We start from the raw sequence: 15,556 nt of genomic DNA, 5'->3' as shown, positions 1-15,556 counted from the left end.
TTCCCAATGGGTCAGAAGTTGACATACACTCAATTAGTATTTAGTAGCATTGCCTTGAAATTGTTTAACTTGGGTCAAACGTTTTGGGTAGCCTTCCACAAGCTTCCCACAATAACTTGGGTGAACTTTGGCCCATTCCTCCTGACAGAGCTGGTGTAACTGAATCAGGTTTGTAAGGCATCCTTGCTCGCACACGCTTTTTCACTTCTGCCCACAGATTTTCTATAGGATTGAGGTGAGGGCTTTGTGATGGCCACTCCAATATCTTGACTTTGTTGTCCTTAAGCCATTTTGCCACAACTTTGGAAGTATGCTTGGGGTCATTTGGAAGACCCATTTGCGACCAAGCTTTAACTTCCTGACTGATGTCTTGAGACGTTGCTTCAATATATCCACATCATTTCCCATCCCCTATTTCGTGAAGTGCACCAGTCCCTCCTGCAGCAAAGCACCCCCACAACATGATGCTGCCCCCCCTGTGCATCACGGCTGGGATGGTGTTCTTCGGCTTGCATGCCGCCCCCTTTTTCCTCGAAACATAACGATGGTCATGATGGCCAAATAGTTCTATTTTTGTTTCATCAGATCACAGGACATTTCTCCAAAAAGTACGATCTTTGTCCCCATGTGCAGTTGCAAACCGTAGTCTGGCTTTTTTATGGCAGTCTTGGAGCAGTGGCTTCTTCCTTGCTGAGCGGCCTTTCAGCTTATGTCGATATAGAACTCGTTTTACTGGGGATATAGATACTTTTGTACCTGTTTCCTCCAGCATCTTCACAAGGTCCTTTGCTGTTGTTCTGGGATTGATTTGCACTTTCGCAACAAAGTACGTTCCTCTCTAGGAGACAGAATGCATCTCCTTCCTGAGCGGTATGACGGCTGCGTGTTCCCATGGTGTTTATACTTGCGTACTATTGTACAGATGAACGTGGTCCCTTCAGGCATTTGGAAATTGCTCCCAAGGATGAACCAGACTTGTGGAGGTCTACAAATATTTTTGAGGTCTTGGCTGATTTATTTTGATTTTCCCATGATGTCAAGCAAAGAGGCACTGAGTTTGAAGGTAGGCCTTGAAATACATCCCCAGGTACACCTCCAATTGACTCAAATGATGTCAATTAGCCTATCAGAAGCTTCAAAAGCCATGACATCATTTTCTGGAATATTCCAAGCTGTTTAAAGGCACAGTAAAAGGCACAGTAAACTTCTGTCCCACTGGAATTGTGATACAGTGAATTATAAGTGAAATAATCTGTCTGTAAACAATTGTTGGAAAAATTACTTGTGTCATGCACACAGTAGGTGTCCTAACCGACTTGCCAAAACTATAGTTTCTTAACAAGAAATTTGTGGAGTGGTTGAAAAACGAGTTTAATGACTCCAACCTAAGTGTATGTAAACTTCCGACTTCAACTGTATATATAAATAAATAAATAAATAAATACTTATATATATATATATAGAGAGAGAGAGAGAGAGAGAGAGAGAGACAGACTCTGCATGCAGAATTCTGCAAAAATATCCTCTGTGTACAATGTAAAACACCAAATAATGCATGCAGAGGAGAATTAGACCGATACCCGCTAATTATCAAAATCCAGAAAAGAGCCATCTACAACAACCCAACAGGAAGTGATTCTCAAACCTTCCATAACAAAACCATCCCCTACAGAGAGATGAACCTGGAGAAGAGTCCCCTAAGCAAGCTGGCCCTGGGGCTCTGTTCACAAACAAAAACAGTCCCTGCAGAGCCCCAGGACAGCAACAAAATTAGACCTAACCAAATCATGAGAAAACAAAAAGATAATTACTTGACACATTGGAAAGAATTAACAACAAAAAAACAGAGCAACCTAGAATGCTATTTGGCCCTGAACAGAGAGTACACAGTGGCAGAATACCTGACCACTGTGACTGACCCAAAATAAAAGGAAAGCTTTGACTATGTACACACTCAGTGAGCAAAGCCTTGCTATTGAGAAAGGCCGCCGTAGGCAGACCTGGCTCTCAAGAGAAGACAGGCTATGTGCACACTGCCCACAAAATGAGGTGGAAACTGAGCTGCACTTCGTAACCTCCTGCCAAATGTGTGACCATATTAGAGACACATATTTCCCTTAGATTACACACACTAACAAAGAATTTGAAAACAAACCCAATTTTGATAAACTCCCATATCTATTTGGTTAAATACCACAGTGTGCCATCACAGCAGCAAGATATATGACCTGTTGCCACAAGAAAAGGGCAACCAGTGAAGAATAAACACCATTGTAAATACAACCTATATTTATGTTTATTTATTTTCCCTTTGGTACTTTAACTATTTGCACATAATATGAAATATCTTTATTCTTTTGGAACTTTTGTGACTTTAATGTTTACTGTACATTATTTATTGTTTGTTTCACTTTTCTTTATTATCTATTTCACTTGCTTTGGCAATGTAAACATGTCACGTCCTGACCAGTAAAGGGGTCATTTGTCATTGTAGTATGGTCAGGGCGTGGCAGGGGGTGTTTGTTTTGTGTGTTTTGTGGTTTTTTGGTTCTAGGGGATTTTGGTTCTAGTTTTCTATTTCTATGTTTCTTTTTCCATGTGTGGCCGAGTATGGTTTCCAATCAGAGGCAGGTGTCGTTAGTTGTCTCTGATTGGAAGCCATACTTAGGCAGCCTGTTTTTTCCTGTGGGTTGTGGGTGGTGGTTTCCTGTATAGTCTGAGAACCTTACGGAACTGTTGATTGTCGGTTTATTAATTTTGTTTAAGTGTTCACTTTATTACGATAATAAAAGAAGATGAGCACTATACCCGCTGCGCTTTGATCCCCTTTCATCAACGCTTGTGACAAAACATATGTTTCCCATGCCAATAAAGCCCTTGAATTGAATTAAATTGAATTGAGAGAGAGAGAGAGAGAGAGAGAGAGAGAGAGAGAGAGAGAGAGAGAGAGAGAGGAGAGGAGAGAAACATTGATCTTTCGTCTCTCATACAACAGCATGCTCCACATACATTGGCCTACACAGCACATCTATAGATCCAAATTCACAGCATTATAATACTTACAGAGCTGCTCTTCTTCCTCTTGTTGCCTAAGGCCCCCAGTTTTATGCGTATGGGGGACATCTTCTTGGCTTTAGCTACTGAAGCCGCTACTGCTGCTGCCACCGCCTTCTTCCTCTCAGCCAGAACACGAGGACTCTTACTGCGACTCTTCTTATACCCAGGGCCTGAGAAACAGGGACAGTGTGAAGTCAAGATTTCTACTAGTGCTCTAGCGTGGGATTTCCCAAACCTCTCCTCGGGGTCCTCAGACGTTTCACATATTTGTTCTAGCCCTAAACTGGCACACCAGATTAAATTAGTCAACTATCTCCCAAACCCTTGACGAATTGCATCAGGTGTGCCAGTTCAGGGCTACAACAAAAATGTGAAATGTCTGAGGGTCCAGACTACAATTTGGGACCAATTCCATTTTAATTCAATCAGTCCTTGCAATTCATGCTACACTCCACCACTTCACCACTCCACCCTTCTCTCTCATCCTCTGACCTTTGCCCTCTTTGGTCTTGGCCTTGCGGAGCGGGGGAGGCGGAGGTGGCGGCGGGGGGGGCGGCCGTGGGGGTTGGGGCTGCTTCCGGGGTGGAGGCGGCTCCGGGGATGGTGTTGCCGCGGAGACCTGCTCGGCGACGGCGATGGCGGCGGCGGCGGCTGCAGCTGCCACGGCTGCAGCACCGGAGCCCTTGAAGGGGTTGTTGGAGCTGAACTCCCTCCACTTGACCCCCAGGATGGTCATCATCTTAGACATGGGGATCTTAGGGTTCTTCTTGGCGATCATGGGCCTGGGAAGATGAAGAGGAAGGTGAGGAAGAAGAGCTGAGTGTTTGATGTACAGAACAGTAATGACGATTGATTTTGAACAGTGTGGCAAATATCTTGAACTTGAAAATAAACTTGAACTAGAAATTGTTGTTTCTGAGGGATTGTGAATGGAGGGAATTGTTCCACGGTTGGTAGTGAACTATACAACTGAAATAAACAATAACTCATTGAGTCATCTCGCTGACAGTTAATCACTACAGCAGGCCAACTGTACCTCATGGACTGGCTGAAGGCTTTGTAGTTGGTGAGTGTGCGGTAATCGTCTTCAGTGAATTTATGATCCACATCCTCCAGACCCCAGTCCATAGCCAGCTGGGCCGACGTCTTCTGCTCTATTGGCTGCAGGAGAGAAACAACCAGTCAGAGAGCTGGACGACTTGAGCCATCAGAATGTGTAAAAAATTAAGCAAAACAACAACAACTGCAACAATTGCACTTTCTTGTTGTGTTCTTCTTACCTTTGTTGTCTCCTCGTGCGTGCTGTCCCCCTCATCTTTCTTCTTCTTCTTGGTTTTCTTCTCCTTCTTTTCCTTGTGTTTCTTCTTCTTCTTTTTCTCGCTAGAGAAGTCACTCGCTGCGCTGTCGGAGTTCTCACCATAATCTCTCTCTCGCTCCGAGTCTCTCTCTACATCACTTTCCTGAGAGGGGGAGAGGAGAAAAGGGAAGAGAGGGAAAGTGAGGAAGAGAGAAAGAACAGAAAAGAGAGGGTGAGGATGCTCAATCAATATGTAATGTCACACATTGAAAAAAACAATTACTTCAATTAAGCAAATGAAATAGAATGACGTGTCATCAGAATGTATGGCGGTAGATGGACCATAATGATCGAGAAGCTTACAATCTTTTTCCGTTTTTTGGCTTTAACCGGTTTTCCTTCTTTCTCTTTCTCCTTCTTCTTTGTCTCCTTCTTCTTCTTGGGCCCTCGTTTCTTCCTCCCTAGACTGGCCCTGTCTGATGCTTCCCTTTCTTCCTCTAATGGGGAATGAAGAGAGGAGAGGGGGATGGAAGAGAGAAAGAGAGAGATGTGACTAAATGATATTGACTATAATCATCTTTGAAGGCTTTGAATTGTCGATCTAATCTCTTCTGAACACAATTAAGCACAACAAAAGCCTCTCACCAACACACTGTCATGTGTGCATTGACACCAAATGTGTCATATGGGAGAGTAGTGTCTTAACACAACCTTCGAGATTGACTGAATTGTGACATGCTGAATTAGTTCCAGTCAGTGAGTTTGACTGATAAGTGGAATTGGCAGTAGCTTGGTATCAGTTCAGTGAAAACCAAATCCATATCTGGCTTATTTGTTAATGAATGCCTCACAACACACAAGAATGTTGTTCATGGTGGCATTGAAAATGTGAGGCTGAGACATATGAAAGTAAGGCCTTATGTAGGCTACATGTTACACAGTGCTTTAGGGCTTCTAAAACGTTATGTCCATGGCAATATATATTTCCCGCAATAATGAATTGGGAAAATAAAATCCAATCAAACATGTAATAGATGTATTTCGAAGACACCACATCCCAGGTTTTGAGGGTCAGTAAGTGATAATGAGACGTTCATCCCTGTATTCAAGTTTTTCCCCTGGCAAAAAGTGAGACAGCACCCTATTGGAGAGTGAGAGAGAGTGAAGCCTATGCTTTGTCAGGGGATGAAGAGAAGGGGGAAAAAACATCACCAAAAAAACTATCGCTTGCGGCCGCCATTGCACTTGGTAGAAATTAGTTCGATTTAATGGTATGTCTTTGTTGGTAGGGCTACAACACGCAGCGCGCGCCCAGACAAGGTCTCCGCATATTTCTGCTGCAGAGTGCAGCCAGGGGCGGCATTAGCATCACGCGGGGCTCGGTGATTCTGAGGCCGCAAGCCAGTCTGTCTCTATAGGATGAACTCAAACGACTCCCTACCCTACTTCCCCGCAATTAATTCCAACACCTGAGTCCCGACCACAACAGCAACAACCGCCAGCGCAGGTCGCGGGGGATTTAGAGCCGCTGCGGGAAGCGCACTAATTCATACGCGGCTCTTGTCTCGAGACAGGCGACATAGTTTAGGCTAGTAGTTCAGAGTGATGCTAAAATGTCCCTTGTTGAATATCCCAAAATCATGATATGCAATATCTAATGTCACTATTGAATACATGCAAATTAATGTAATTGTATTAATTAAAATGAACTGTAAAATAATGTAAACATGTTCTTTGGTGTGGAACCAGGTAGGCCAAATCTGTAATCCCTCAACAACAAAAACTTATTTGGAGTAAAATAAGATTTCTGTTGATCGTATTTTTCACATGAAATTGTTGTAGGCAAGTCCTTTCTTTAATTAGGCTTCACAGTATAGTTTCTAGGCTTTGTGTATTATAGGCCTACGTGTTACATGTGTTAGTCTGGTATGACATCGAAAAGAGAGTGGGAACAAAAGCCCTGTAGGCTACACATAACGGTTCTATTCAGAACTTGGGAGTAGAGCGTCAGTGTCCTATCATGAACCGTCCCTGTCAGTATGACAGTGGAGACCGTCATGGGGTAGGAGGCAAGTTTATTTACACTGTCATACCAGCACTTACTCTATCATCCGGTTTTAACGCTCACGCCTCGGGAACAAACATCACAGCACTATTCTAAAGATCACAATCAGAAAGCTTATTGCTGGGGAGTCCATGTTTTCTGCCAGTGATGTGGTGAGCTGTACACTTCACATCGACCGATTAACATTGAGATATTATTTACATCTATGAATATGGCAGCATTGTCTGGATGAAAAGCAACGTTGAGGAGGATCAACTTTGTGGAATTGTTTATAAGTTGGAATCTTCCCAACTCTTTCTATTTCAAAGCTACGCTATCCTTTGGAGCAACGGGCGCGCAACTAATTATATTGCAGCAACAGATAACTATTGAGATGAGCGGCACAGGGCGTCCTGGCGTACTTAAACAAAATATGGCGTATGTGTTTCTATTTTGTGTGCGCGCTCCCGAGTCTTTCGCCAGTGTCTCTTTCGACTGTTGCTAATATAGCCTACCTGGCGCGGCTAGTGTTGCAGTTTCTCGAGGCGCCGCCGGCGAGTTTATGTCGCTTGCGTTTTCGTCTAGATCTCCGTCGTCCTCGTCTTCTTCATCAAAATCCACTCCCTCGGAATTAACCAACATACCCTGGTCTTCCTCACAGGACCGGAGAGGAGAGGACATTATATTCCTGTCATCGGCTCCGTCCTCGAAATCAGAAACCGTCCGGAATTATGATATTTATTTAATATTCAAATATTCACCAGAAAAAAAGTGGGGGCCGTTTTGGAATATTTTACACTACAAGGCAGGGAAACAAAGATGGCCGCTCTTATATTTATTTTTTAACAACCCCCCCAATAAGAAAAATCCCCTTACATAAAAAATGGCTGACTATATTATTGCAGAACGCTCCCCCCTCTTCTTTTCTCTCTCTCTGCCTCTCTCCGCGCACCCCTCCCTCCTCAAAAAACATGTACATTGTTACAAGAAACAAGAAAGGGGGTGTTTGACTGCTTGTAATGTTACTGCCCCCCCATGATCAGCCATGCCAGCTAACTGTCTCTAGATCACACGCAACAAAACTCCCTTTCTGCACTGAAAAACGCGATACAAATCTATCAAATATGGCCACCTTAATATTCTTAAAGGCCCCCACCGTGGTATAAAATGATACGTGTGCGAGAGAGTCAGGGAGGGAGCTTGAGAGTGGGGGGGTTGGGAAAATCTGCCGCAGCCATGCCCAGATTTACATCAGATTGGATTGCTTAAAAATTAACCACTTGTGGTAGGGAGAAAAATCTATGCAATGTGCAAACTGGCATTTTTTTCAACTGGAGATCATTTGATAATAATAATAGAAATTGAATATATTTTTTTCAACATTCTGAAAGCATTAAAATGAAAGAGGATACATTTTAAAATCATCTTGCACACTTTCACTAGAGTTCCTTTGATATAGGTGGCAGTAAGGCCATGGGAACCTCTAGTAGTCAGACAATGGTTGGTCTCCCTTCAGGCAGCTCAGCTTTGACAAAGGGGTCTATGGTCAGCCATACATACATACATACATACATACATACATACATACATACATACATACATACATACATACATACATACAGTATGCACATTTTAGAGTAAAAAATGTGTGTATAATTGTGAATAATGATAAATAGCCTAGATATTGGTAACAATGACAGGTCACTGATTAATAGAACTATGGATAACATTTCGCTACACTCGCAATAACATCTGCTAACCATGTGTATGATTTGATTTGATATTATATATCAGACTGACTAAACCTGATATTGCTACTATTATTGTAGATTTGTTTTCCTGCACAACTGGAAATCTTAACCCAGCAGAACCACAAAGGCGCTGTTGAATATCACATAAACAATTACCATGGTTACTATGCTATTTTATGTAGAATGTTGGCATGAATTTATGTAGGCCTATTGTAAAGATGCAAGAAGCTTTGAAGGAATGACAAAAGGATGACACTGGGATATAATGACAGGAAAGGAACAGGTTAATTGTGAGGTTACCAGTTCAAGTCCTTTTTGGGTTAAATTGGCTATAATAAAATTGCTACAACAATATCATAACGCAAACAAATAACACATACAGAAAATGTATTTTGTGAGTCAACATTTTAATAGATTGTCTGCTTGTATTGCTCACCACCATTTTCTAACATCCTTACATATGGGGTCAAAGTTCAGTGAGGTCGTCGTTGAAGTATAGGCAGATGGACTGGGAGAAGAGGTCGCGGTCCATGCGTGTGTTGTAGAAGTCCTCGTCCTCGTCGGGGATGCCGTTCGCCTCCAGCGTTCTACTCATGTCCAAGTTGACACAGTTGTGCTTCCAAGTGTAGCTGGCGGCATGAGAGTTGTAGCGGAGGTACCGCTGGAGAATCTCATTCAAGGTCTCCTCGGAACACACCTGGGGAAAGAGAGAGAGGAGGGAGAAGTTGCAGTTTTTTTCTTCTTTTACTTTTCCAACCCATGTACAGTAGTTCCTGACTTCCCAGGGGATATATTGACTGCAGCTGAAATCTGTTGCAGCTGTTTCAGATCTAGAACCTATAGGTATGATCAGTCAATGTCATCAGCCATTGTATTTTAATAATAAAAATATATATTTTCCATTGTTTTTCCACCTGAAACTCATCATGTGGGCTATGGGCATGTTTTGCAACTAGCCGTTAAACCACTCTTCCAGGAGCCCAAAAAAATTAAAAAATAATAATTTGTTTATGCAGGGTGCAATGGGCACACTTGCCAAGAACCAGAAAGTGTGTGTGTGTGTGTGGGGGGGGGGGAGAGAGGATTTGTGTGTGGTGTGTGCGTGAGTATTTGTGACTGTATCAGAGAGAGAGAGAGCATGTGTCTGACTGTGTGGAACACCCACACTAAGCTTCTGGCCCAGTAGAAGACTACTAGTGCCAGCTGGGGCAGGTTGGCGGGAAAGCCTGCGCTCCCACCGTGCTGGAGAGGAGAGGCATGCTCTGCTATGGGTGTGAGTGTGTTGTGTGTTTGTTTGTGTGGGCTGCGGGGGGAATGAGCGAACCAAGCCAGGACTTGCTCACAAACCCCCCAGCGCTTGACAGTGACATACTGCACTACTGTGCTACTCACTCCCTCTCCCAGTGTCCTTTTGGTCCCTTTGGAAGCTAGTCACATACAGGCCAGGGCTCCCTAGAGTGCAGTGTGATAACCCATATTTTATTCAGCCAGTGACACACAGAGTAAGGGAGACACAGCACCTGTGTTCCAGTCAGTGATATTACGCAGTGTGTGTGAAACAGTGCCAGCTGAATGGATACACTCCTAATAGACTGCTACTGTGATATGCTGAAAATGCTTTGCTGATAAGGCAGTTGAGGGGGAAGTGGGAGGATAAGGCTTGAACAGCTACAATAGTATGCATGATGGTTACGTATAAATGGTGCATGTATGCATGAAGGTGACATGTATGTGTGCAGAATGATGTCGGTATGATGCGTGCATATCTATAGCATATGTATAATACATGCATGCAGCATTTATGATATCTATGTATGGCACTAGCCCCACTTGCCAGGGGATGGTGTCTTGCTATGTGAGATTAGTATGATAACACATGTATACATGTGTCATGTACATATGCAGCCTCTTATGATCTATGCATGACATTCTCCCTGATCAGAATAAGGATGACTTACCTCCAGACCCTGCTCCTGGGATGTGAGGGTGTTGATGATGCGGATCCACCTGGTTTTGACAGAAAGTAGTCCCACCTCATATTGCGTATCTCTCCACCAGGGTCGCCCAAAGTCATTGGTCCAGTCAGTACGAGGGCAAGGAGGCGGCACGTGCACAAAGCGCCCCCTAGGGGTGTAGTATTTCACACACCCAGATAGTGGGTCAATGTGGGTCAGAATCTGAAAATACAAATAGGGAATTAGCCTACTCATCATCAATATAATGAAAAAGAAAGACAAATATGCTACATTCTTGATAGACGTCTGATTATTTTCTCACTCACATCTTTTGTCTTTGGGTCAAACCAGTGACTGATGTCCTTTCCTGCACACTCAATGATAGGCTTCAGAAGTACATCCCCTGAAAAAGAGTGTGTTATTTATTAAACTGTTGTAACCTAATAGCCTATTTGCATTCGACAACTTACCTTTAAATTCATTGACCAATGGTGTTAAGTCGTACACCTTGCCCAGGTATGACACCCACAGGTCGCCAAGGGTGTTATGAAGGGACACCTCTGTTGGGGTGAAATACTTGGTTGGCCGCATTTGTATTACTTCCAAAAATTTACCCAATTTATGTAGAGCTATAAAAGGTAATGTCAGAGATATAAAAAGTAACGTATCTTGTTTATGTGCAAGCTCACTCGCTATTGTACCAACAAGTGTACACACGAACAGCTGGAGCTCCGTTACTGTGGTAACCACGGAAGCGTCTGGTAAAGAAAGCACGACACTGAAATCAGCTTTGCTGCATCTCACACGAGTGGTTGCACAGTCAATACATCATGACACACATTTGACCAATTTTATTATAGAATTAATAATTACAATACTTTGTAATTTAATAGGATCTCTATTAACTGAATTATCTATTAAATGCTCCAAAACTAAATAGGTGCGAAGTTTTACCAAACCTCTGGCTTTACCTACCTACATTGCATACTACAATACCCACAATGCACCGTATTCCCTAACGAATTTCCGCCTGTACAACAGTGAAATAATTCCTCGAGAAAAATACGATCAAGAAAGGGTGGAATGGCAACAATGATTGAAGAAAATGGTCCATCAACTCATGTAGGGGTGATATACATTTAATATTGTCGTATTTGAAACACTTCTAACACATAATATTCACTTTGCCAAACTGAAAGGAGAGCGTGCATAGTTGATCCATACATTTCGTGGGCAAGTTGGATCCACTAGCTAGCTAAGCTAAAGTAGCCCAAGATGTACTCTTAAAGAGCCTACCGTTAACATTACTCCTTGTGTTTTTTTTCCAGAGATAGACTTGATCTGGCAGCCAAAACAGCCAAATACTTAATCTAAACGTCAATCGATTCTCATTTGCGATACGGTTCTAGAAACATAAAGCCCTTTACTTTCATATCACAACAAAATAATTTCACAAACGCAAAATGTACTATTACTGTACACCACAGGAGGTTGCTGAGGGGAGGACGGCTCATATTGTCCGTAACGGACAAATGGAATGGCATCAAACACATGAAAACAGTGTGTGATGTATTTCATTCTATTCCACTAAAACCACTCCAGCCATTACCACGAGCCTGTCCTCCCCAATTAAAGTGCCACCAACATCCTGTGCTGTACACTGTTTTAACCGGCTTTATCACAGTTGCAGGCAACATTATTTTTCAGTGGCAATACGTTTCTGGCAGCCGTCTTCCATTAAACACAGGTGTTCAGAACATGCTCTATAGCTAATTAACACTGGTGGTCCTTCTGTCTTCCGTAAACACCTGCTGCATGGATGTATGGCCGTGTGGGAACCCTATAAAGGTGTATTTTTTTGTTGTTGCTGATATGAAAGATAAAGTACTTATGCTTCCAAAATCGTACCGCAAGCTATGCGTGTTAATGTTCAGACAGTGTTGGGGCTCTTAACAAAACTCCCCCATACAGAAGATGCCTTATATGTAATGGAACTGAGAGTCATGATCAAGGGCTAACGTTAACGTAGCTAGCTAGCATTATTTCAATAGTCTAAAGTAGCTTTCTCTCCGACGTTAGCTCTAATCTAGCCTGAACAGCCGTTATTCATATGCACAGGTAAACACGCCTGCTTCTTCAACACCCTGGCATCGTTTTATTTCCTTCATAGAGGATATCTCAGATTTTGTCTAGTGACTGGCTTCAATATACTTTCGTTACCAAAGTAAAGATGTTGCTATAGTGCCGATAAACGTTTCTCTGTATGTACAAGCTGTCGTCTCTTCAAAATACAAATAAACACATGTTGAGCATTTTGTTTACCGTCAAACTAGCTCTGGTCCAAGCGCATACGTCACTATGATCTGCTTGCACACATCCGATGTATGCACAAGGACCAGAGCTAGGCAAATACAGTGTTCGAAAGTCGTGTCTCCTTGACAACCTTGCCAAGGGGAAGTTTAACAAGTATAGGCTACAAAGAGAGCAAGCCACTTTAGACGGTTGAGATGCACCCAGTATCACCATTATGCTTCCGTTACAAGTATAGTCCTATCATCTAATTTCTCCCTATTTCTAGGGGCAGGGCGAACTGTCATCTTACTCCTCCAGAGGGCGTCAGAAGCTGGAGAGCCTGCTGAACAAAAACATGAGAATCAGAATGACAGACGGACGGACACTGGTGGGACTGTTCCTGTGCACGGACAGAGACTGCAACGTCATCCTGGGGTCCGCTCAGGAGTTCCTCAAATCCTCAGGTAACTACAGTACTTATTAGGCTCAGCCCACATACTCTAGTAAGCTCACTGCTACTCACCCGTTCCTGCAGAGCAGTGGGTGCAGGGTTTTGTCCAAACCCAGCACTAATAAACCTGATTCAGCTAGCAAATGTATTGCTTAGTTTATTTGCTGTAAAAACCTTATAGCTCTCTGGGACCGGAGTAAACACATATCCATATTCTGCTTTGTAACAGTGTAACATTGCCGTTAATACACTGTGTACTGTGTACGTGTTCATTTTTAAAATGTATTTTGTGTGTGTCTTACTTGCATCTGCATCAGACTCCTTCTCCCAGGGTGAGCCCAGAGTGCTGGGGTTAGCCATGATTCCTGGCCACCACGTGGTCTCTATCGAGGTGGAATCAGACAGCCTTGTCGGCACACAGGGGTTTGGGTCCAGCCAATGAGGAACAAGATCAGCTCGCCCAAAGCTGGAGGAGACTAGCTAACATCCTGGCTAGCCAGGTCTATGTCTCAGCAGCCTATAAGATGTTACAGTACAGACTTGAAATTGAGAATTCAATCAAAGGAGAATTCCAGATGCAGGTGATCTCTGGTGCCAGTGTATTTGGTTTAGCAGGCAGCCATGGTGTATGTGAGATCTAACCAGGCACTCCCAGTGACATTACAGTGTGTGTGTGTTAAGTTAATATACTGAGTACAACAGATGTTTATTCATGGACTGAGCCAGGCTGTACAGTATATGCGTTTGTGTGGAACCGCTGTTTAATTGTATGGAATATGGATAAATGTTTTCCAATACATTTCAGTATCTAAACCTGTCTGATCTGTTAATGAAGAATGATGCAGACTGTCCTTATATACTGGTAGTGCAGCAGTTACAGATGGTTCAGAGCATGACTAGCTAAAGTTCGTGACTTACTTGACTTAAACACCTGAACTAGCCTGTACACTGACTCGGTACCGGTGCCCTCTGTATATAGCCTCGTTATTCTTATTGTGTTACTTTTTATTTTAGCCTACTTGGTAAATATTTTCTTCTTCTTGAACTGCACTGTTGGTTAAGGGCTTGTAAGTAAGCATTTTACAGTAAAGTCTACACTTGTTGTATTCGATGCATGTGGAAAATAAAGTTTGATTTGATTAAACCCTTGTCTCCTATTAGCAGCATAGGCCGTTGACAAACGTCCTCCATCTCACTCGTTTCGGGACACGTCCAGGTCATCAGTTAAAGTGCACGTGTTACTAGGAAAAGATGTTCAGTATGAGGTATTTTATTTTTTTTACCCCAATTTCATGGGATCCAATTGGTAGTTACAGTCTTGTCTCATCGCTGCAACTACCGTACGGACTCAGGAGAGGTGAAGGCCGAGAGCCATGCGTCCTCCGAAACACAACCAGCCACACTGCTTCTTGACACAATGCCCACTTAACCCGGAAGCAAGCCGCACCAATGTGTCTGATGAAACACCATACACCTGGGAACTGTGTCAGCGTGCATTGCACCTGGCCTGCCACAGGAGTCGCTAGAGTGCGATGGGACAAGAACATCTCTGCCGGCCAATCCCTCCCCTAACTCTGATGACACTGGGCCAATTGTGTGCCACCCCATGGGTCTCCCGGTCGCCGGCTGCGACTCGAACCAGGATCTCTAGTAGCACTGCGATGCAGGGCCTTAGACCACTGCGCCACTCGGGAGGCCCCAGTACGAGAGTTACATGATGACGCATGATTGCAAAAGTTTGCCATTATTTCCTGGTAATGTGTATTTGTATACATTTTTGCCCTTGTGGGGTTTGCGAAGCAAATGCCCCCACTTACATCTTCAACATTTTTGTTATTTAGTGCGCAACTCCTTTTACACCGTTTAAGCTAAAAATGCCATTCAAACTTCAAACGTGTAGACTGGTCTGGGTTGAGTTGCTCGTATTCAACTTTTTGATATATTTGATACTTTTTAACTATTCAACTTTTTATGGCTTTTTTTTCAACAATCTCCCCCATTGTGACATCACTTCCAACATCCAATTCACTCTAAATGCAACAACAACTTTTGACCCAAATCTACTACTTCGAATACTTTGCCAACACTTTAGACAAAAAGTTAGAGTAGGAAATTTTCCTCTACTTCACTGCTTTTAAAATCAGAAAACGGATTAGGAATAGCTTCTTCAAATTAATAGATTGAGCTGTTTTAGTAACACATCAACTGCTTTCATTATAGATGCAATTATTCATGTCAGAAGCTAACAGATTCATTACTTACCAACAGCAGTAAATTCCAATACAACTAAGTCACATTTTGAAGTTCATTCCTTACTTTGTATAACAACATTATCATGAATCTATCAAAGAAGTTGTGGGTCAGAGTGCAGCATTTATTTAGTTTCAAAGCACAAACGTTTGTTAGCATGTTTAACACCATGGTTTTTTTCAACACGTGCCTCGGAGGGAGACAATGTCTTCATAACAAATTCCCATGATTCAGAATCTGTTTCGGACCAAACAGCTTGCAACAAATATTTTGAATAATTCTCCGGTCTGAAATACCTGGAATGACAGAGAGGATTTGTAATGCTCACTAGCTTCGTCCTCAGGATTGTGCTCTAAATAAGTCAACTGGCTAGTTTGCCTATCTGCAAAGATCCGGTTGCGCTGATTGGATAGAGCAAAGCTGTCTCGGTTCACTCACTTCATATTTCACCCGATAACT

The 15,556-nt window shown here is 42.9% G+C and overlaps 3 protein-coding genes across 8 annotated transcripts in view; 1 reads left to right on the top strand and 2 right to left on the bottom strand.

Moving 5' to 3' along the window:
- The window catches only part of chd3 (chromodomain helicase DNA binding protein 3), a 62,391-nt gene extending 54,826 nt beyond the window's left edge, over positions 1-7,565 (bottom strand). For 3 of the 5 annotated variants that reach the window (XM_014155954.2, XM_014155950.2, XM_014155952.2), the window contains exons 1-6: positions 6,914-7,564; positions 4,718-4,851; positions 4,338-4,517; positions 4,094-4,218; positions 3,550-3,839; positions 3,064-3,227 (exon numbers count right to left, since the gene is read on the bottom strand). In XM_014155954.2, the coding sequence (XP_014011429.1) occupies positions 3,064-3,227; positions 3,550-3,839; positions 4,094-4,218; positions 4,338-4,517; positions 4,718-4,851; positions 6,914-7,079 (1,059 nt within the window). In that variant the 5' untranslated portion in view covers positions 7,080-7,564. Of the gene's footprint in view, positions 1-3,063; positions 3,228-3,549; positions 3,840-4,093; positions 4,219-4,337; positions 4,518-4,717; positions 4,852-6,913 lie in introns of all 5 variants that reach the window. The other 2 variants (XM_014155949.2, XM_014155951.2) reach the window with 1 other exon arrangement.
- Positions 6,355-13,991, top strand: LOC106577650 (N-alpha-acetyltransferase 38, NatC auxiliary subunit). 2 transcript variants are annotated; one of them, XM_014155958.2, is made up of 3 exons: positions 6,355-6,571; positions 12,683-12,860; positions 13,165-13,991. In XM_014155958.2, the coding sequence occupies exons 1-3, from the start codon at positions 6,551-6,553 to the stop codon at positions 13,287-13,289; spliced, it is 324 nt and encodes a 107-aa protein (XP_014011433.1). In that variant the 5' UTR covers positions 6,355-6,550; the 3' UTR covers positions 13,290-13,991. The 2 variants fall into 2 exon arrangements, with proteins under 2 accessions (XP_014011433.1, XP_014011432.1); XM_014155957.2 differs by lacking the exon at positions 6,355-6,571 and adding an exon at positions 11,103-11,226.
- On the bottom strand, positions 8,536-12,458 carry cyb5d1 (cytochrome b5 domain containing 1). The gene is made up of 5 exons (XM_014155955.2): positions 12,427-12,458; positions 10,575-10,862; positions 10,431-10,507; positions 10,108-10,326; positions 8,536-8,846 (listed from the first exon to the last, which is right to left on the bottom strand). The coding sequence occupies exons 2-5, from the start codon at positions 10,693-10,695 to the stop codon at positions 8,616-8,618; spliced, it is 648 nt and encodes a 215-aa protein (XP_014011430.1). The 5' UTR covers positions 10,696-10,862; positions 12,427-12,458; the 3' UTR covers positions 8,536-8,615.
- Positions 13,992-15,556: the final 1,565 nt, after the last annotated feature.

The sequence above is a fragment of the Salmo salar genome, chromosome ssa18 (assembly GCF_905237065.1).
Source record: "Salmo salar chromosome ssa18, Ssal_v3.1, whole genome shotgun sequence".
In the NCBI taxonomy this organism is placed as follows: Eukaryota; Metazoa; Chordata; class Actinopteri; order Salmoniformes; family Salmonidae; genus Salmo; species Salmo salar.
The sequence above is the reverse complement of the archived record's forward strand: the minus strand, read 5'-3'. Positions and strand labels throughout refer to the sequence as shown.